This window comes from Megalopta genalis, chromosome 9 (assembly GCF_051020955.1).
Source record: "Megalopta genalis isolate 19385.01 chromosome 9, iyMegGena1_principal, whole genome shotgun sequence".
Taxonomy (NCBI): domain Eukaryota; kingdom Metazoa; phylum Arthropoda; class Insecta; order Hymenoptera; family Halictidae; genus Megalopta; species Megalopta genalis.
Window position 1 is genome coordinate 14325533 of NC_135021.1, and position 22691 is coordinate 14348223.

The 22691-nt window shown below is 44.3% G+C and overlaps 2 protein-coding genes across 2 annotated transcripts in view; one reads left to right on the forward strand and one right to left on the reverse strand.

Annotated features, from left to right (window-relative positions):
* Window positions 1-12539, forward strand: part of LOC117217513 (zwei Ig domain protein zig-8) — a 41504-nt gene extending 28965 nt beyond the window's left edge. Inside the window, exons 3-6 of the mRNA XM_033465158.2 lie at window positions 1534-1744; window positions 4968-5095; window positions 8584-8752; window positions 12085-12539. Of these exons, the coding sequence (XP_033321049.1) occupies window positions 1534-1744; window positions 4968-5095; window positions 8584-8752; window positions 12085-12191 (615 nt within the window). The 3' untranslated portion in view covers window positions 12192-12539. The remainder of the gene's footprint in view (window positions 1-1533; window positions 1745-4967; window positions 5096-8583; window positions 8753-12084) is intronic.
* Window positions 12540-13306: 767 nt separating this feature from the next.
* On the reverse strand, window positions 13307-22252 carry LOC117217510 (tubulin glycylase 3A). The gene is made up of 10 exons (XM_033465154.2): window positions 21838-22252; window positions 20445-20857; window positions 20225-20336; window positions 19816-20027; window positions 18353-18763; window positions 17085-17292; window positions 16919-17009; window positions 15583-15780; window positions 14796-15055; window positions 13307-14161 (listed from the first exon to the last, which is right to left on the reverse strand). Exons 2-10 carry the CDS (start codon window positions 20838-20840, stop codon window positions 13839-13841), a joined length of 2211 nt encoding a protein of 736 aa, XP_033321045.2. The 5' UTR covers window positions 20841-20857; window positions 21838-22252; the 3' UTR covers window positions 13307-13838.
* Between the last annotated feature and the right edge of the window lie 439 nt (window positions 22253-22691).

Here is a 22691-nt window from a genome sequence, read left to right on the forward strand (position 1 = left end):
TCGCGGCTCGATTGCTCATTGCTCGCCGAACATCGACGCGGCACGCACAGCCGGCCGCGTAGCTTTTCGAACAGCTACATAGCTGTTCATGGACCCGAAAATCAAACTCCACGTATCGATGCTTATCGAATATATAATGCTTTTTAAATGTCCATTACATCCGAAAGCGATGAAGTTAATAAGAGTTATCAAAATCTTGTCAAAATAAGCGTTCAACGATCAAACTTCTCTAGATACCATAATTGACCGAAGAAATTGCTTTTTCATACGTACGTGTGACTTCGCGAAAGTTTGAATTATAAAAATCGATTCGGCGCACTTGTTTAACGAATATGACGTAATTGTGTTATTAACAGAATTTATTCTACTTATAGCGTTGATAAATGTTGAAATGCGACTTTCAAATAGGCCCGACATACAGAGTGTCTCAAAAATGTCTCGCAATCCGGAAATGCCGGGTTCCATAAATCATTTGAAGCAACTTTTTCCTTTACAAAATTTTTCTCCAAGGCACCGTTAACGAGTTATTAACGAAAAACAGCGACCAATAAGAATCGAGTACGGCTGACGCTGGCGGCCCAGCCAACCAGCGCACGAAGCCCAGTTCCGCTCATTGGCTCGGTCGCCTCGCGCCAGCAGAACTCGCCTCTCATTGGTCACTGTTTTTCGTTAATAACTCGTTAACGGTGCCTCGGAGAACATTTTTGTAAAGGAAGAAGTTACTTCAAATGATCTGAGGAATCCGCCACTTTCGGATTGCGAGACATTTTTGGGACATCCTGTAGATCGTTTGCATTGTGTTTTATTCGTATGAAACTGTGTTCGAATCGGTTAGATCTTTATCACATTATGCAGAGAATATTTTCACTTATTCTCTATAATAAAGTATATCATATGTATGTATATATCACATGTATTCATATGTACATATATCGTAATCACGCTGTTAACACTTCGACCGCCGCGTCGCCCACACGTGGATCACAGAATTATTCAAAATTTCATTTTCACGCTGGTCCATCATAATTTCTTCGTAAGAACGTCGACAAAATAACGGACGTCGTGCCGTAGCTTTCTAAATAAAATGCAACAATTTTATGACATTTTCGAGGTATCTGGCACGGCCGTCAAAGCGTTATAAAGTAAAGTCCATTTGCGTCACCGCCAATCTGACAAGTTGTCGCGGTTCGACTGCAACGTATGCGCATCCTCATGAGCCATCCGCCATCCGCCGTGGCAATATGATTTGGGTAAAAATTCGTTTCCGAGTTATACGAGGAAACGTCGCCGTATTACGGGCGACAGGACAGTGAAAACGCGTCGGCCGCAACGCGACGAGCGTCGTTGTTTTTTCCGCTGGCTCCGATGAGAAGGAAAACTCGCGCGCGAAGGCTGACAGGTCCCGGCGCGGTGTGATGGACGTGCAAAGTGTGGGAAGAAAGCGGCTCGTTGGGTGTGAGAAAGGGGGCGCCGGCAGGGGAGGGGAAACTTTGAGAAAAAAACTTGAACAGCGATATTCGTATTTTGCCGCAGGTTTCCTGGGTGAGACACCGGGACATACACCTGCTGACGGTCGGCCGTTACACGTACACGAGCGACCAGCGTTTCGAAGCCCTGCACTATCCGCACACCGAGGAATGGACGCTGAGGATAGGATACCCCCAGCGCAAGGACTCCGGGATTTATGAGTGCCAAATATCAACGACACCGCCTATCGGCCATTCTATTTATCTGACGATAGTCGGTGAGTAGAAAACGGCGTTGCGCCAAGCAGCCCCGAACGTTATTGGCAAATTATTCGAGGGATTCGTTCGGTCGCGTTCGCGTTTAAATCAAAATCAAGCCGAAACGTTCGACGGTATCGACGCAGTTGCCGCTCGATTTCATCGGAATCGGGTTACTCGTTTCCAGCATCGACGATCGATGATCCCTCTCGATCGCTCGAAAACTGTGCGATGAATCGGCGGGAGGGCTTGCTTTCGATAGAATCGGGATTATTATTCACTCGTAAAGCTGACGAGCGCCTCCGAGGCATTATAAATATCAAGGCGGTGCACGCGATGCACGTACACGTCTATCCATTTAACGCCAATATCTGCGCAGATTTAATGAACTGTGCATTATGTGGGTCAATTATTTCACTGATTCCGGGCCGCGTTCTCGCGTCGCTACAACGATAATAATGACCCGATAAAGGCGCGGGATCCGATCCGAGAAAGGCGACCGAGTGTTTTTTTTTTTTCTTTCACGTACAGAGAAATTTCTGAACGCGTTTTTCATTATACCGCCGCGTTTCCGACGCTGGAAAAGGAATATCGATTTCCGTTTTCAGACTCGATCAAAACGAATATCTTTGTGTGTTTGTTGAATTTGTACGGGAAGTTGCTCGTTTAGTTATAGAATCGATGAATATGATCGTTCGGAATTCAGGATTTGACGGGAACTGTGGGGATGGAAAGATAAATCAACAATGCGCGATGCAGATCCCGCAGAAGCGAAGATCCGTGCGCAGTAAATTCTCGGCAAATGTTACGATAACACTTGTTAAAAATCAGAATAAATGTCTTATTGTTACTTTTACAAACTAATGTAAGACAGCTGTTTTTTTATTCACGCTTGCAAGGTATAATTTTTTTGTCGCGTGTCTGTACGTAAATTGTCCCTAATTGATCATCAGCTTGTAAACAAAAATGGTCAATTTGGGAATAGGTGATACGATTATGCGAGCCTTGCGGCTTCTTTTATTGTTGACGATCGGTAACTATAATTGCTAGCCAAATTGTCCATTTTTGTCTACAAGCTGAGGGTTAATTAGGGAGAATTTATTATATGATTTATTATATATTTTATTATATCAATTCAAAATTTGTTCTAAAAGGGATGATTTTCAAAATGGAGAATTTACGTAGTGTTCGCGGCATTACATTGAAGTGAACGTACGAAAGAATGCCAGTGATTGTGTGCGGCCAATTAATAATGTACATTAGGTCATTAACACATTTTGTGCTGATCACAGATCGAGCTTCAGTCACACGCCTAACGAGGGAAAATCAGTGAATTTTGAATAAAAAACATTTTGCAAGACTGATGATTAGATTTTGTTAACAAGTATATAACGAAGATTTTTAAGATCTCATAGAGGAATTTTTTCAAATGTATAACGAAATTAAGAAATCATTTTTAAAAAAGTATGAAATGCATAGATTTTATAGTACAATTAGTAAAAATTAGAGTATAAATAAAATATATAAAATAAATATAGTAAAATAAATAATTTTACTATAAATATAATAATAAATACATATAATTTTTTTATAAATAAAATAAAATATAGTAAAAAATAGAGTAAAAAATGCATCTCGCACTCAATAATACAATGATATTGATACTTCTGCAAATCTCGTGTATTTTGCTGCCAATTTCATCTCGCATATCAACTTCGACGTAATCGAAGTCACGGCGTCGAAACTAAAAGCGTGTATATCGATGACGCCGCGACATTGACGCGCGCTTAAAGAGGTCAAAGGTGAATTTCGCACGTTCCAGTAGCTTTTTCGGAAGGAAAAACAGCCGCGTCATGCCGCGATCGATGCGTTCGAGACAGCTGCGCGAATCGCGATCGTGTTCCGCGATGGCTCGTGAAAAGGATCAATCGAGGGTACATACGAAATTGATAGAAACAGTTGACGCGGGTGTACACAAGCAGATGAAATCAGGCCGCTGCTCGTACACGTATGCAGGCAGGTGTGCCGTTAATGACTGCTGTGATACTTTAACCGGGCCGTACTATTAAATGAGAGGATCTTATCGCGGTGACTTGACCTGAAAAACGTTGGCCAGCGCTTGCTTCCCCATTTGTTGCTGCGCGATAAAAATATCGGCCATTTATAGAATATTTTGTACGCGGCCATATCTTTCTGCCCCCTATTATACTCTATCAAGCTTTATCGCGCTACACGAGCTATCGTCGAAACATTTATAACGCGAGCCTGCAATACGCTCCGGATAAACCAGAAGAAAATCCGAAATTATTCGAAAACCGTGGCGTTTTTTCACACGATTTAATTGCTCTGAACCGACGAATACAGAGCTCCCGCGAACACACGGTACGTACTCCTCTGTTTACAGTGGCCCACAAAAGTGTTCGGATACCTTCCAAAACGTAATTACATTTCTTTAAACTCAACTAAATGACTTGAATTTTTTTTAAACGATAGAGGGACTGGTCTACTAAACGATGACTAAAAGGCCTTTTTTTCATTTTGCTATTACTTGGAATAGCAAAAAGAGAATAAGAAACTCTCGTTTTATAACTTTTTTATCTGAGCCTAAAACAAAAATTTAAAGAATTTGATCGCAATCGGTTAACCAAGAGTCGAGCTACAGGCGTTGAAGGATTTAAAAAAACTGCAGGTTTCCTCCAGTTTTTGGTCAAAGTCGTGATAACAACGTCATAACAACGTCAACTGATTTCGATAAAATTTTCAGCATGCATACATATAAGTCACCGAGATCTACGAGAGGCATTTTTTAAATTTCCGTTATAGGCTCAGATAAAACAGTTAAAAAACGATTATTTTCATTTTTCTTGTCATTCCACGTAACAGCAAAATTAAAAAAAGAACATTTTGGTTCTAGTAGACTAGTTCCGCTATCATCTGAAAAAAATTCAAGTCACTCGGTCCAGTTTCGAAAAATTTATTGCGTTTTAAAAGGTGCACGAACACTTTTATGGACCACTGTATATCTTCTTCGAAGGATTTGTGATCTATTTAATCCGTGAATTCTCTGCTTTCGAAATTGTCCGGCTCTCGACGATCCGCAAAATCGCGACGATTCGTAAAATCGGGACGATTCCGGTGCGATCGTAAGCGAGATCTGGGCCGGTTTCGCGATGCTTGAAATATCGTCTGCCAACCCTAGTTTCTGCTGGAATTCCGATAAACAGTTGAAATTCGATTTTTCAGAGCCGGTGACCATTATCGTCGGGGCGCCCGACCTATTCGTCAACAAAGGCAGCACCATTAACCTGACCTGCGTGGTGAAGTATGCTCCGGAACCGCCGCCCATGATGTCCTGGAGCCACAACACAGAGGTGAATACATCGCAGAAACAAGAATAGCATTATTGTCCGACAGATTTCGGTGGGAAACCTTTATCCTCAACCTGCAGATCGCGAGTTAGGCAGAAAGTAACTTGACTAACGATTCACGATTATGACACGTTAGTTGTTATAGACTGCGAATCTTTATGCAGAATAAAAATTTTTAGCCAATGTTGCGAAACGTGGAAGTAACTTAGAAGTTGCGTTGTTTCTTTAATATTTTTAGGAGGTCGAAAGCGATACAGTAAATTCTCCCTAGAAGTCCCGGAGCTCGGAATTGAAAACGGTAATCGGCGGACACTCGGACACGATTCTTCGAGTCTCGCGGCTCATTTTTATAGTTGGCGACACCTCGTGAGAGAGAAAGAGAGAGAGAACGAAACTCGGGGCAGCCGGCAAAAAAGGCAGTCGACAAAAAGAAGGCAGCAACCGGTGTACATAAATATGAATACAGTAAATTCTCTCCAATTGTCCCTCAGCTTGTAAAAGAAAATGGAGCATTTGGGAAGAGGAGAAACTATTATTCGAGCCTCGCGACTCGTTTTTAGAGTCGCCGATTGTCAACAACTATAAAACTATATATTACTGCACACAGTGATGCTAAAATAAAAAAAAAGATGACCTGACTTTTTTATTTCTAATTTTTTGTCACGAATCGAAGGCAATTTGGAGGCCTCATGCCGCTTTACGAAGGAAATTGGGAGGCCACGTGCCCATTCTTGAAGCTCTGCGGTCTTTCTTACCTGACTCACGCCCAAACAGACCATTTTGTGTTGTCTTCCGGGAATTCTAGTCAAAGTAGCTGCGTCACGTGCCGCATTACATGCTTGACCGACTTCGTCGACCCTTAGCATCGACGTAGCAAAAAATCACATGGGCGTAGGACTAGCACGGGGAAATTCGCAGCAACCCGAAATTTGGCATTCTAAGGAGCATTTACTGTACATCGACATTATTAAATCCTTTTCATCCTTCTACAGTTTCACATTAAATGTACTCGTTTCTGTCATAAATGCACAAAATTCGCATTCAAATTTACAATAATTGTGCAAACAGTAATCTGGTAAATAATTAACGATAATAACTAACGAGTTATGATCGTTAATCATTGATCAGATTAATTTGTGCCTATCTTTGTCTACGTAATGCTACAACAAACGAACGCGTCCGACGAGAAGTGTTTCTTCATAAGAATCACAGAAATGAATCGATTTATTTATTTACGTATATTTTCTTTATGGTCGTCTGCCAACGATCGCGTTCACGGTCGCGAGCGAACGTTCTCTGCGAAGAGCTTTCTTTCCCTTGGCCTTTGACGAGGAAACGGGAAAGGATCGCGGGAGACGCCGGCATGGATCGTTGCATCGATTAAAAGAAAGAAATGTGCCGGCGCCGTATCAAAGGAAAAATCCGCGGAACTTGGTTAACGACCTAATGTTACGCTCGTCGCATAGAGTCGAAGGTATTCGTCGTTCATTTCGCGTTCAGGCGGGGTCTTTTGTGCGGGCTCAAAGGGAATACGTCGAGGTAAACGCGACACGCACGCGGCACACCTATCTCTTTACCATTCTTCTCGCCAACCATGAAGCAAAACACCGTTTGTCTTCGTACGAAGCAACGATATTACATGGCGCTGTTCCGCTCTGCTTCTACACTGCACTGCGCTGCACTGCACTGCACTGCATTGCGCTGCACTGCACTGCGACGCAGTTTCCACGGAAATATGAGAATGCAGAATGCAGAATGCAGCCGCGAACGGTACCTTTGAAGAAATGATTGCGATCCGAAGACTGCGTTGTACCCGAGGATCCAATATTGCTTCTTTTTAACCGTGCCGATGCCACCGGCGAATCGCTACGGCGAATCCACATTCGTGTCTCCTCGGCTACGCAAACGTTCGCCGCGTATGAAAACATGTTTGCGTCGCATGATTCGAGAATACTCCTCTGTCCGCAACACTTTTATTTATTGTCTCGCGGCAACGAGAACCACGCGGTCAGCAGAGGCTGTATTCCAGTCTAACCAGTTGAAATCATTCGCCTTTGAAATCATTCGTGTCTTGGAAGTGCGGTACGAACGATTGGATCCGGTTCTTAACACGCGCGCAAGAAAAGTTATAATTAACCCCTTGCCCTACGATTTAAGTTTCAATAACCGCAAACAACAAGGTCGATCACACGCCGAGTCTTTTCACGTCTGAGGTTGTGCCAATCGCGCAATATATATATTAATATTATAATAATAATAATATAATATATATATAATATTCGGACACTTTTCAAAATGCAATAACTTTTTTCGAACCGAACTAAACGACTTGAATTTTTTTTTTAGATGACAGAGCGACCAGTCTATTAAACTATAACTAGAATGCTTTTTTCAAAGGTTAATTGCTTAGAGTGATCAAAGAAAATAAAAAAACTCTTGTTTATTAACTTTCTTATCTGAGTTTATAACGAAAATTTAAAAAATTTATTTGCAGATCTCGGTAAGAGTTATGTTCATATTAAAAATTTCACCGAAATCGATTGATCTTCGTATGAGCTGTAAACAATTAAAGATCGCAAAAATCGTAGCTAGTCTAACACAAGCTCTCATTTCTGATCCCACTTTTTTACCACGTCTCTTAGACGTGATAATCATTTCTGGCCTGATTTTTTGACCATGTCTCTCAGACGTGATAATCATGACATAATTATCTGACCACGTCTCCCAGACGTGATAATCATTTCTGGTCTGACTTTTTGACCACGTCTTTCAGACGTAATAATCGTTTCTGGCCCGATTTTTTTACCATGTCTCTCAGACGCGATAATCATTTCTGGTCTGATTTTTTGACCATGTCTTTCAAACGTAATAATCATTTCTGGCCCGATTATCTGACCACACTTCTCAGACGTGATAATCATTTCTAGCCCGATTTTTTACCACGTCTCTCAGACGTGATAATCATGATAATCATCTGACCACGTCTCTCAGACGTGGATGTAGGGTTAAAAACAGAAGTGCGCGAGAAACTCCCTTCCAGCGATTCCGTGCACTCTTTGGTTGTCCAGGCGAACGCACATGAAATATCGATTGCGCAACTTCGACGAATCGCCGGTCGCAATTAAGAAACCGAATAGTCCAATTCCGTCTCGGTTTAGAAGGTTCTCCTGCCGGGGTCCGGTACAGTTTGCGACCGACAAGCGAATGCGTTTCTTTCGGGTGGTGTGAAAGCAATTCGGACGTAATCCAGGAAATAAATTGTACCCATCTCGAGTCTGTTTCCCGTAATGTCTTTGGCTCTTGCTTTTTGGAAGGGGTCGTCGATTACGTGCCGTGTTCCGCGCGAGAGTAGCTGCTACAACGATATATGTACGTACGTCCGAGGATATATATGTATACCTCGCTTCGAAAACTTTTCCTTACGACGGTTCGTCGCTTTCCAGCAATCCCTGAAACAGTGAATCTAACAGTCGTTTTATCTGTCCGTCCAGATAATTAATTTCGACTCGCCGCGCGGCGGCATCAGCCTGGTGACGGAGAAAGGCCCCGAAACGACCAGCCGGTTAATGATCCAGAAAGCCGTGCCGAGCGACTCCGGGATCTACACCTGCCAGCCAAGCAACGCGAATCCCAACAGCATCAAAGTGCACGTTGTCAACGGTCAGTGCTAATTAATATTACAAGGAAACTTCTTCTTCTTCGGTTCGTTTTTTCAACGCGTTTAGCTCTCCTTCCATAAATTCCAATAAATTCTAATGTTGGGTGTACAAGTTGATTTTAGTCTTTCTTTCCAAATTAACCCTAGAAAGATAACCATATGACAACGTACGTAAAAGATAACCATACGCTTCAGAGGCGCATGCTTTTCTAAGGCGTCAATTTTATACTAACAATGGATATTTATTTAAGTTAATCTAGTCATTTTAAAGGTTTGGCATTATTGTAAAAATAAAATGCATTTATATTATATTTTTTTATATTTTAAGTAATTTTAAACTTAAATCACTAGACCTCTATGAAAAATTAACAAAAATCAACAGTCTTCGCAGGCGCCTCTGCGACGTAGGTTATCTTTCTCGGGTTAAAGTTGTAAACAAATTTCTATACAAAGAGATTAGTCAACGAAATAATCTCCCTCATTTTCTGTAATTTTTGTCCATCTTTCCGGCAGCTGGCGGATACCAGACTTGAAGAAGGCTGCTCCATTCTGATGAATTCGTCGATATAGTTTTTTTGTATATCTTCAATTTGTTTGAACTACCTGACCCATATAGGGTAGTGAAGTCGGTTATTGTTTAAAACTAGATTTACTAATTTTTTAATTTACAATTATTTATATCGTAAAGATAGATTTATGAGTTATCATTCCAACTTACGGCAAATGTTACAATAACACTTGTTAAAAATTTGTCGATATTAAGGTTATTAACATTACATTTGCAGAAACCGTCAAAATGACGGGTCACTAATTTTTTAATTTTCGATTATTCATATCGTAAAGATAGATTTATGAGTTATTTATTCCAACTAACGACAAATGTTACAATAACACTTGTTAAAAATCAGAATAAATGTCTTACTGTTACTTTTATAAACTAATATGAAACAGCTGTCTTTTGTGCTCTGTAAATCTAGTGTTGAACAAGTGTTTTTTTTTTTGGTTATGTTGGCCGATTCGAGCAGTCTCGCAGTGCTTTGGAAAGCTAAATAACTCTTATGACCGTCGAAATATAGAACACTAAAATTAACTGTACACCTAATATACTGCATGCAACTGGAACAGATGGGTGTTTTGTACAGTTTCTCATTCCTCAGAACTTTGAAATGTCACGTGGGATATCGGAGCCAGTTACCGTCGGATGACCAATTGCTGTGCAAAAAAGATTGAATATGTCTTATTTGTTACATGTAAAGTCAATAATTAACTTTATATTTATGGACTAAGAAATATTAAATTCCTTAAGCCAGAAATAAACAAAATAAAAGAATGACATAAATCGAATACGTCTCATTAGATAATATATAAAGTTAATTATTTGTTTGTTCTCGAACATAATTAACTTTACATTTCTCGAATAAGACATACAATCTTTCTTGAGACATACAATTATTCAATATTCATTTCAACTCAATTATTCAATTATTTATACAACATTTCTTGACATACAATTCTTTCTTCCTAACTAACGCTCAGACTGTGCACAAAAATGGACAATTTGGGAGGAGGAGATACGATTATTCGAGCCTTGTAGCTCATTTTTATAGTTATTGACAATCCGTAACTATAAAAACGAACTAACAAAAACTAATAAAAACGAACCGCAAGGCTGGAATATTCGTATCTCCTCTTCCGAAATTGACCATTTTTATGAACAATATGAGCGTCAATTAGAGTGACATTACTGTATCCTGTTTATTTTCGAATAAAGTGACTGTAATATTTCTTATTCGATAAACGTAAACAGTAACTGCATCCACTGTCCCAAAAGATACATTGCCATATTTTCGAGGCGTATCCAACGGATAGCCGTCCTCAAGATTTGTCCCTCGATGACGGGGTCCTGAGGGCAAACCAGGGCTCGCTGGCCATGACACGAAATATCGTTGATCGATTCCCGCCGATCCGTCCGTGCCACGGGCCAGTTTTTCAAACGCGTCGCCCCGGTTCTGGTTCCGATTCCGGTTCCGGTTGAAAATGTCGGTCGCCGCGCGTGTGCCACGGCGTTGTCACGAGTTACGAGCGTGTGCCGTGACCGCAGCGATCCGACAATTAAGTGAAAGAACGCGCAAACAGACGGCACGCGGCTCGGCCTAGCTCGGCTCGGCTCGGCTCGGGTCTCGGGTACGACGGTGTGGATCAGTCAGGACGATGACGGTGATAAATCACCGAGTACAGGCGCGGGACGTGTCGCATCGATCTGAATTCGCGTCGACTAAGGCCGAGCGCGGGCCATTCTACCAAGCAATTAACGCTTGAAGTTGATGAATAACAGCCCGGAAACTTGGCTTAACTTATTTCGAATTATCGCCGATTCCGCGCGTCGGCGTCCGCGTCCGTTTCCGGGCCGCGATAACAACGCTCTTTCGGCCGGGCCGCGATAATTCACCGCGAAACAATTAGCCGATCGTCGCGATAGCCGCCGCTCGGCGCTCCTCGATTTTTGATAACGAGACACCGCGGCGGGTAGAAGCGCGGCGTACGGGAGCGTGTGCGCGCGAGCAACGCGGCCGGAAGCTCTTCATTTACCGATGTCGAATGAATTCTAAAGGGTCGAGTGCTCGCGTTTACGTCGTGACTGGCGCGATCGTTAAGTTACGCGCGGGTTTTACCGTTTGCTCGACCGATGTCGCCCGAGCTATTGAAAGTGGTAAACCGTGTCAAACTCGTGGCTTTCAGGGAATTGATACGCGCGGGACGAGGCCAGATCGATCCGGGGCCGCGTCGATTTTCGACCCAGCGAACTAGCGACCGACGCTTTTCAAGAGCCGGCCCCTCGAAACACGGACTAATTTTTTTCAAACCCGCGAACCTTTTTAGCCGGCGAAACTCCTTGCTCTGGCCTGTGCGAACTGGGCGTGGCCTGGACATCGAGTGGGCATGGTTACGTTGTTCTTCGGGTATCCAAAGTGCCCCATAAGGCAACGGTACACGCAGCTGGTCTAGAGCAATCTAAAGAGCAACCGGAGCCACCCTAAATCTTATCCAAATCCTGGCACAAGATCAGACTGTCTTATATCCTCCGCGCGAAGTGGGCGTGATCACCGTGGAACAGGCGCGGTTCCGCGGAGCATTCCGCGCCCTTAATTTAGAGCGACGCGGAAGAATCGGGAGCCCTTTGAATCTGATCAAAATCCTGATAGAAGGCTATCCGTATCACCGTGTTCGCTTAAAGTAGGCGTGGCCCTCCACGGAGTGGGCGTGGCCTCGTTGCTCTCGGCACAGCCGGGGATGGGTAATGTACCGATTCGAGATGAGGAAATTTCTGTTGCAGAGGAGCATCCGGCCGCGATGCATCACGGGGATGGAAGCTCGTCGCACGTCAGGGCGTGGCCGATCGGTTTTATAATTTTAGCGATAGTTAACGTAATATTTCTATAAGAAGAACAAGGGAGCAGCCCCCGAGCAGAAGAAGAGAAGAAAACAGAGAGGGAGAAAACGGGAGGGACACGTACTTACCCGACACGACGTTGCAAGCGCGGTTTCGAACGGTCGCGTTCATTTTTGGGTAAATATTTGTGCAGGGTAAAACCGAATATTACCTACATTTACATTGAATTTCCGTGACCAAAACAGTTTTCGAATATCAGCACGGCACAATAATCGGTAAGAGCGTAGTATTTTGTTAAGATATATCATCAAGAACGAATAACTTACGACGTCTAAATTTATTGTATTATTTGTAAATAAATTTATTGTATGTACATATCAATAAAACGATTGTCTTTATCTTTCCGACTTCGTTTCTGATCCGTGTCACGAGGCCGTCACGCCGCCGTTACTCTTTTCTTTTTCTCGCCCCCTCCTTCGATCGCGCTATTTCGCGGCCGCGGTCTCTCTGACCTGCCCCACTCAACGAAGCACCCACGCCTGTCGACGCGAGCAGCACGAGTCGTGCTAACTGCCCGCGCGAAAGAGTTTCGCGCGCGAGCGGCAAGAGCGAGTAGGAGTTCCCTTGATCGACTCTCCCGCGAGCGCATTCAGTCGGCCCGCCGTTTCCGCCAGGAGCTTGCCGAAAGAAACGTCGACGCAGCGACGACGACCGCCTAATGACAACGTTAATTACTTCGTCTATCTCGCGGCCATTAATTACACACCGCGGTGCAGCCGACTTTTCCGGGGAAAGGCAAAGCGTGCTGGTGCCGGCCAACAAAAACCGGTGAAATACGAGCGAGCAACCAACGTTCTCGAACCCTGACAAACTCGGGAACAAAATTCGCCGTTGCCTCGCCACCGCAGTTGAAACTAACGCGATCTTCACCGGCCAGCTTGCGACCGCGCGGGAAAAAAAGCAAGTCAGCTGTGCTTCTAATTGCTTGGGATTAACAAGGAGCACCGGGTAAGCGTCCCCCTCCGTTCTCATCCGTTTTCACATGTGTCGTGGTGCTCGAAAAACTAAGCGGCGCGTGTTTTTTGTTTTTTATATCGGCGGTAATTCGGCACAAAGGGGTGATACCTCTTAATTTTTAATGTCTCGCGCTAAACTTTCTTCACCACTTTCTACCGAATCACCGTCGATGTATAAACAGAAACACGTGTCGCTTAGTATATCGAGTGCTACAACATGTATGAAAACGATTTGAAATTAGAAGCGGACACTTACCAGGTGTTCCTTGCAAGTCCGAGCGTCCGCTCGAACCGCGATGATCCGGCAGTCGATCATACTCAAAGATCTATCAGTCAAAATCTTATATTCGAAGAAAGCGCGTCGTCGTTTCCATCAGATTTTGGCAACTCGAAGAAACCGTACGACCACGAAGTGCTGTTAGGACGACGATTTTTGAAGTGTGCCAGGGTGTTAAACGCGATCGCTCGCGTCTTCGCGCGAAACAGACCCACGCCACGAAGCGATATCATTGGTGTTCTCTCGTTTGCCAATTAACAGAGTCGCGTCGCGTAGATCGGCCGAGTTTTACCGAATCCACGCGTTTTAGTTTACCAACTATCGACCGGAAACGGTCGGCCGAGTGCAGCGATGCTCGCGCGCGCGCCCGCACGGCTGCACAAGTGCGAATGCGAGTGCTCGTATCAGTTGGCCGCGGTGCAACGGGCGGTATTCAAGTAGTCGATGAAGTCAACTATTTGCGGTTCTCTCATGCGTGGCATCATAGGTGGAGCGGTCCATGCACGGTGCTGTTGCTGGTGTTGCTGTTGCGGCGGTTTCGGCCAGCCGCTGCCCGGCTTGCCCTTCTTTTTCTCCCGTTTCCGCGGGTGCTCTTGCAACGTTATCGACTTGCCGAAGACGAACAGACAGGGGCCGAGGTAAGGTCGAAAGTCGGGTATGCTCTGCTTGTACACGAGGCTGAAGCCGCCCGTGTCGGCCGTCGCGTTCACAGGCACGTCCATTATCACTGAAACAAATTAAACATCAGCTTCCGACCGAATATCGGTTTGCCCGTGGTTCTCCCAATTTCTCCCCGGCTTCCGAATGAAATATGTAATTTTGTGTCTGGAGCAAATCGCGTGCAGCCGAAGCTGGATAAAGCCGCGGTAATTCGGCGAATCGGACGACAAACGCGGCGGATGTAAAAGGGAGGATTTGTTGTCGGTCAGGAACACGAGGTCGTCCGGGGTCGGGAAAGAAGACTCGGAGGCTTCTCGTCCGACCTAGATTCGATCAGAGAAAATTAAAGCTATTTCGGTGGGAGTGTCTCGGCCGAAAGAGAGTCGAAGGTTGTCCGCTCGATTCGTATTCCTATCCTGGACCGGGCAAACTTGTTTAATCAGAGGCCCCGGGACGCGACGGCAGTCGATACTATATAGCGGATTCTCAAAAGCTCGTTCGAATATTCCGATGGAGAAACATCGGAGACAGAGACAGCTGGCAGAAAACGCGCGCGAGAGAGAGAGGGCTGACCGTGTGCTATTCGTTGTCTTGCCCCCCGATTTCCACTCCCCCCGAAAACTTTCTCTCCCGCAGTCGCGGTTCCTGATAACTTCCTTCTGTTTGTGATTCGGAGTCCCCACGGTCCGTAGTTTGCTAACCTTTAACCAAGCTATGGAGGACACTGGAATAGAGGCGCTTGGTAATTCTCGAGCTGGGCGGGTGCATCCTGGGATTCGTGTTGATCTCGATCAGCCAGACGGAAAGGTCCTCCATCACCACGAAATCTGCCCCGTACAGTTCGAAGCTGCATCGCCTTCTGTCCATGTGCTCCTGGGATGCCAGCATCGTTAGAACTATGGCCTCGGCCATCTTCGGGTAGATCCTGTCGTAGTACGGCTCGCCGTCCAGACCTATTTGCCTAACGAACGCGAACGCCTTTTTTATCGTTCCGGACGATAAACGCTGCAATCGCTGAGATTACACGGTCAAAGCGTATAACGAGAACTATCGGGTCTTCCGGCAGGTTTGCGACTCTCACGGGGACCGGTTCGAACGACACGATACGAACGGAACGTTTCTTTCTCGCGAAAGCTTGTTTGTTTAATTGCGGAACAGTTTGTCAAGACGACGCCGCGTCTAATTTTCCGCAGAATTTTCCGCGCGACCAAACGGTTACGCTTTTCCATTTGCGCTAGATGAAATCCGGCCCTAAATCGGCGAGAGGGCGTGATCGACGCTGAAAGTACAGAAGCGGGGGTGGTGTTGGCGAACGCGGACGCGGACCGACAAGGAAGTACACGGGTCCTGAGCATATTTGCGTACCGGACCTATCAATCTCGAGATTCATCCCCACGGGCTATCGAGTGTAACGAACGGATAACCGAAACTTCTCCATAGAACCGTGGTCGAGGATAGACCGGGGGCGCAGAGAGAGAGAGAGATTACTTTAAATATTCGTTCAGCTTCTCGCAGTCCCATCCTTGATCGCGAACCGATTTTACGACTTCCTCCGAATATCCGCGTTTCCTCCTTCGCCGCCTCTCCTCGTCGTACTTCTCTTGAATGGCGGTATTGCAGATATGAATCGCTTCGTGATAAGTCGAGAAAGTGTAGGGCTTCGAGCTGAACCGAAGCAGTCCCTCCCTGATGGAAAAGGATGAAATAGGATCAAGAGAAATTCTTTGATGAAATCTCCCCGGCCGAATCTTCGTCGCGCGGTGGAAATAGTTTTCCCGAAAAATTCGGGACCGTTTTCTCTCCGCCGATCGATTCTCGAAGAATCACTTTGCGAAGATCGTCCGCGCACGCGCTTCTTCTTATCTATCGCGTTTGCAGCTCGCGGGCAACTTGTAGAAATATTAGAGGTATGTATTAGGGTAGTGGAGCCGGTCACTGCGGAGTAACCAATCGCTGTGCCTTGGTTCGTTTTCGGGCACAATTAACTTTATATTTATTGAATAAGAAATATTCAATCCTTTTTATCCTCTTAGTTTCCTTATTTTCCGATAAAAAATTTAATATTTCTATAATCTAAAGTTTATTATAGTAAATATAAAGTTTCGTTTTTATTTATTTATTATTTTAATTTATTCGTTTCCGAGCATAATTAACTTAATATTTATCGAATAAGAAATGTTACATTTCTTATCAAAAACAAACAAATAATTTACTTTATAAGATATATTCAATAAGACGTATTCAATTTTTTCTATTCGAAAACAAGCGAAATAACAAGAATAAAAAGATTATATGTTTCTTATTCGATAAATATTAAGTTAATTACTTATTCGATTCCGATTTATCGAGTAAGAAATATACAATCGTTTTATTCTTTTATTTCGTTTGTTTTCTAATAGAAAAAACGGAATATGTCTTATTCGAAATAAATAATTTTATTTGTTTTCGAGCACATTAAGTTAATTATTTATTCGATTCCGATTTATCGAATAAGAAATATACAATTTTTTTATTCTTTTATCTCGTTTGTTTTCGAATAAAAAAAACTGAATATGTCTTATTCGAAATATATAATTTTGTTTGTTTTCGAGCATAATTAACTTTGTACTTACATTAATAAGACTCATTCGATTTCCTCTGTTCTTTTATGTTATTCGTTTTGAAATTGAAGAAATCAAACGCGTCTCGTTCGATAAATATAGGCACAGCAATTGGTCACCTCACCAGTAATCTCCTCCACTCCCTCGAGTAACGTTCGAAGAACGGATTTGATCGTAAAACGAACTCTGTGATTCTTTCGATAATTCCGCTCTATGAAACTCACTTGAACAGCCATATGGTGAGAGGAAAAGTGCTGGTGACCAAGTACCACTGTCTTATGTCGAACTTCGTGTCGTGAATCAACAGCGGACGCTCTGAAGTGGAAATAAGTCGAATGGAAAGACCGGAGATTCCGCAAATATGACCGTTCAAACAGAGAACTACCTTACCAATGTATTTCTGCACGATGAAGTAATCCTTCGGTCTGGATTTTACCTTGCGGAATATATCTTTGAAATTGTGGGATATGCTTATCCCGGTGCCGCAACAAAGCTCGCTCGGCTTCAGGATCCACATGTTCCTCATCCCGTTCAGTTCGTACTGCGGATCCACTTCCTTCAGTTTCGCTAGAGTCGACCTCGCCACGTCGTAGTATCTCTGGGGAAGATCGCCGACTCGTGTGGAGGGTGAACGCGATTTCTTGGTTACTCGTTAACACCAGAACTATCGAGCCCTAAACGCGGTACAGTAATTTCTCCGGGATTCGCCGAACTTCAGTATTCTCGGATTCGCGCTGTGATATTGCCACGGCCCTGTAATTTACAGTAATGTCTCCCTAACCGACGCTCAAATTGTCCACAAAAATGGACGATTTGGGAAGAGGAGATACGATTATTCGAACCTCGCGGCTCGTTTTTATAATTGTTCACAATTCGTAACTATAAAAATGAGCCTCGTATCTCCTCTTCCTAAATTGTCCATTTCTGTGGGCAATCTTAGTGTCAATTAGAGAGACATTACTGTATCGACTTTCTCGCTACGCCGATCCTAAGGTTCGACGGATTCGGTGAACACGTGTGCTGCGGCACGCGCCGCGGCTCCCTTGACTCGAATTCCCGGAAGACGTCTCGTAATACAATGACATAACTGTTTTTAATTTTAACATGTTAAAACTGAATTCTTTTTTAACATATTTCTGATAGTTTTCGGATTGAAATGAGACCAAACATGATATAGTTTGGACAAATACTTCTGATTACATTCAAAATAAGATCAGCCACAAATATAGACAAAAGTATATATGTACATCGTGTGTGGTCTCATTTTAATTGGAAGAATCTCACCAATATGTCAATCAAATTGTTTTACAATGTAGTTTTTCCAGGTAGTTTCGTTCGACCCGCCTTAATATTCTCAGATCTGCATGCTTCGATTCCGACTAAAAACATTTCTGGCAGAAATTACTGTACATTGTTTTCTACTCTATAACATATACTTCAATAAAAAAAGTTTACCTACAAATTTCTCCTCGAGCAATTTTTAAAATGTCGGCTACTGTAAAAGAAAGAATCAGAAGCCAGTCATCTTGACTTGGTAGTTCCGGTGTTAGCGAGTAACGATGGAACGAAGGAGAATGCGACCGATGGAACGCGACTCGATGGATAAAAAGACGCATCGTCAAGCGAAGAGAGAAGAAACGAGCGCGAGCGAGATCTACTTGTAAATGGTGTCGGCTCTTCTCGGACGTGTACTCGATTCCGCCGCCGTCGTGAACGGCAGTCGTGTAATCGTCCAAAAAGGAATTCCAGTCATCCTCGGAAAGCTCCGCGACAAAGTCTTCATCTATGTTTTGGTGGTTCGCGCAAGCGATAAATTCCTCGCAGCGTTTTATGGCGCATTCCAACCGACTCATCGGAATCGTACGTTGCCCGTGCTCGGCCGCTAGCTCCCGTTCGTCTTGCATTCTTTGGACGAACCACTTCAACAGGCCGGCGGCCGCGGTCACTCGAAAGTCCTCGAGAAAGAGTTTCGGCTCTCTGCTCAGGTTGTAGCTCCGAGGGAACAGCACGCTCGACACGTCTCTCTCGTACAGCCAGTGCGCCTCTTCCAGCACGCGAGCCATTCCTAACTATGGTCGTGTTATCGCACTTTTACCGATCACGCGTCCTCCAACCGCTCGCCGTACACATCGGCTCGGAAAAGTCTCCCAGCCCGCCGTTAGAAAAGTTTTCAACTCGCGTGGCAATAATTGACAATCGCGAACGGCGACGTGTTGTGCCGACCGGAGACTTTCTGGAGCCGCTGTACGTACAACATCCGGTCGGTCTCGTCGCGAAGACTTCGAATAGAATCGGATATATGTAGTTATAACAAGAAAAGGTTCCCTGGTGTAACTCTGATTTTTTTTATCATACTTTGCGCAATGGTTGCGCTTCAAGTATCTCCTTTCAGGGACAGGCGGTTTAATAGCTTCTTAGAAATATAAAAAGTTGCCACAATTGAAAGTAACGAAGTTAGCAAATAAATGAATAAATTACTGATTTTTTTTTTTTAGAAATACTGCAGCTACTTATACTTTAATGATAAGAAGTACACGGAGCAGTAAAAATGTCGTAAAAATGTGCGAAACACAAAAATTGAAAGCTCCACGTACATCGAATACAAGCTCGTCTTTTGCAGTTAGTTTCGGTATAAATTTCTTTGTTCATCTCTCTCGGAAATTCCTCCCGATTCGTAAAATAAGGCCGATCGTCTGGATAATAGACACGCGTATCAAACATATCTCTAGAATAAAAATGAATGAGATAGCTCAAATAAATGTGCATGAGAAATGCACAGACATCTCCAGAAAAAAAGAAAAACTTCGACGTTGAATATCTCAGAAACTATAAACCGTCTGCACCTGCTTAAATAAATGTACATGAGAAATGTTCAGACATCTCCAGGAAATGAAAAGAGAAACTTCGACGTTGGATATCTCAAAAACTATGAACCGTCTGCGCGCCAAAAGGGGGATGCTTCAATATTTGAAGCTCTAGCATTGTGCGAAGGCTGATCGATAAGCCAGAGTTGCACCTGGCCACCATTCCTTGCAAGTCGCTCGAAAAATGGAACGGCAAAGAGTCTCGGAGAACGCGATTTCCAACGATTACGAAGAGATAGAGCTTGAACAGCGTTAACCTTGGATGTGTAAACGGATGGTTTCTGATATCTGTTGAGCAGGGTGTTACTGCCGAGGCTCCGGTGCCAGTCGACGAAGTCGTTCCGGCAGTCCCATATAAAGTCCGGCGATTTGTGACGTAATAAAGCGAAGATCACCGCTTTCTCGTTTAACGTTCCATCCGCGGTGGTCAGATCGCCCAATGATCTCGCTTCCAGGCTGGCCACGCTACCTAAAACGTCGAGCCAGATTTTTTTGCAATATCGCGATAGTTCACGACTGAGCGAGACGGCCCGAATGCTTCGTTTTATCCGACGGTGTGCCGTCGTTCCGGCGTTTACGCGGTTAATGTTTAATTAAAGAAACGGGCAGCGGGAAACGCGGGGCCGCGAAAAAAGTTTAATCAAGAGGGCCGGCGGGAAAGCTAACCGTAAGGCAGGTTTCTTGTTTTTGTGGCTTCGTATTTCTGAACCCAGCCTCGCCTCTCCAGAGCTTCCTTCAGTTTCGGCAGCTCGCCCCGTATCAGAAATATTTTGTGTCTCTGGGAACAGGCGATAAAATCAAATGGAACGAAAATTACGGGGAGGAGACGGAAGGGGACGGAAGCGATTCCTTCGGAGAATGCCAGATGTCCGCAGGATAAAGGTACCTTGACAGCCTTGTTGACGGTCGCCTTAATTTTCTCGTAACCCTCTCGTCTCAGCCAGTGTGCTTTGCAGCAATCGCCGTCTTTGACGACCACGCTCCTGTAACTGCTGTTTGTGCAGTGGTAGTTGTTGTCAAAGTCCATCTCCCGGGGGCAGCAGGAACACGTGTCCATGTACGATTTCGGGAACGCGCCGCAGTCGAGTTGCGGCAGGCTGTTAACAGCGCTGATCTCATTGTCATCCGACCCCGCAACCGAACATTTCGTGTTCATTCTCTCCGGGACCGGCTGCTCGTACGGATTGTACGGATTCACGGAGCTCTCCTTCTTTTCCAGGTTAATCAAAGGGGCCGGTTTGCTGGCGGATTGGTTCGCTTTGTCCTCGCTTGTCGTCTCCATCGTAATCCTTATGGTTCCTTGATCGATGAAAGTGAAATTGCAACGCTGAATGCTATTGTTGCGACGGCAACACCGAAGGTCAAACGTCCCTGGCCATCCCTTGAGCAATTAAGCGATTTACCCGCGACACTAAAAAATGCACCCAAACGAAAATACCCTTCGACCCGACGACACAACTCATAAATTCCATATTTCCCAAAACGAAAAATTTACAACCCGAACTTTCGAACAGTTTCCCACTCCTCAAGTTCCTTCCGACACACCCATCTCCAATCAAAAACGCTTCATTTCCTCCACCAAAACCCACCATACACCAATCAACAAAAGAACCGAGGCGACAAGCGAAAAGGCACCTAGAACGTTACACAGAATCGTTAGAACCACCAGAACTCCTAGAACGTATAGAACTCTGAGAACGCAGATAAGACCATAGCTGTAATATTATTAAAGTGTACGTAAAGGCAACCAGCGACTTCATTAAACTTAATTCCATTTCGAAACATCGCGCACATACAGCTATGTTGCTCGTGAGAATTTGTTGAACGATCTCGTCGACGGGGATCCCTTACGATCTTCGTCGCGTCGTCGATAAGAACGATCGTATTAGCCGCGTAGGAAAGAACAGTTTGTATAAAATATTGATCGATGTCCCGGGACTTTAAACGGCTGACGGACGAAGCGGCAAAGGCTAAATCGATCGGCTCGTTTAACCTACTCGCCTTATTGTCCGCGGCGCGCTTCCTAGTCTTCCGAGTCCATGTAATTAACGTTTTATGGGTCGAACTTTGGGAGAACTATCGGCTAGCCGATAAAAAGCATTAATTTCGCGCGGCGTTTATACTCCCCTTTAATCGTGTAACGTGGTAACGCGATCGGGGCTAACCTAACTGGGTTCGTCGACACCGGTTAACTGCATTATTTCAATATCGTTCGCGCGCGAGGAGCATCGGTACGATGCCGAACCGATTTTGGGAAAAATTGCTCGGTGAATACTTGCCATTGTCATCGCGACGAACAATTTCGAAAATGTCAGCTTCGATTTCATGGTAGGCGGAACACCGACACGTCCGAGCCGTTCACCAGCGTGCGTGGGAATGTTTCGCGGGAACTTGCTGGAAATCGGCCGGACATGCACTTTTCCAAGTTTCTCGTGGGAGAGAGAGAGCGGCTCCGCGAAAGTTTCGTCGGCTCGCAGGTTTGATTAGAAGCTTCTTCATCGAGTGTCGCGGTGCCGCGACGACTCCCCGAGTTCGGTGAAAGCCTTCCCCGTAAGCCCGAGACACACGTTTCAACCCCGAAATTTATTTCATGGTTCTTTTAATCCGAACGGTCGAGTTTGCCGAAATTCGCCGGTAGTTCCTGACGTTTCATTGGACGGACATGTTGCTTTGCCCGCGACCGTCGATTTTTTTCGCACGTTTAAGGTCGATACACATCTACGTGCCAGGCACGGATCGTGCTAGCAGCGTGCTCGACCGAGAGTGCTCACGTTAGATTTGCGAGCATTATTTTTTCGGATTTGCCAATGCAATTGTGAGCTTTTTCTGATTAAAATAAGACCGAACACGATATAATTTTTGTAAGATTATAATGATTTTTATGCAAAATATAAATACACTTTTCATATCAATATCAACTTAAATAGTTTAGAAAACCAATAAAACGTCATCCAAAATTTTTAGTCTGTAGTTTAAACGCCCTCCGTGTTGAAATGATTGTCTGATCTATAAATTTGTAACAAAATAACAGGCGCCGTTTAATTATATAAAATAAAAGTTAAATAAATACTTATTATACTCGTATAGCTGTGTCATATTTAGTAAATTATGCTTACGCCTTGAAATTAATGAT

Excerpts from the sequence above, each read along its gene's own strand:
- LOC117217510 (XM_033465154.2), bottom strand. The coding sequence starts at position 20,840 with ATGGAGACGACAAGCGAGGACAAAGCGAACCAATCCGCCAGCAAACCG. Across the intron at positions 17,293-18,352 it reads AGAGCCGACACCATTTACAA|AGATACTACGACGTGGCGAG; the intron begins GTAGATCTCGCT and ends GATCTTCCCCAG. Across the intron at positions 14,162-14,795 it reads CCTCCATAGCTTGGTTAAAG|TGATAATGGACGTGCCTGTG; the intron begins GTTAGCAAACTA and ends AATTTGTTTCAG.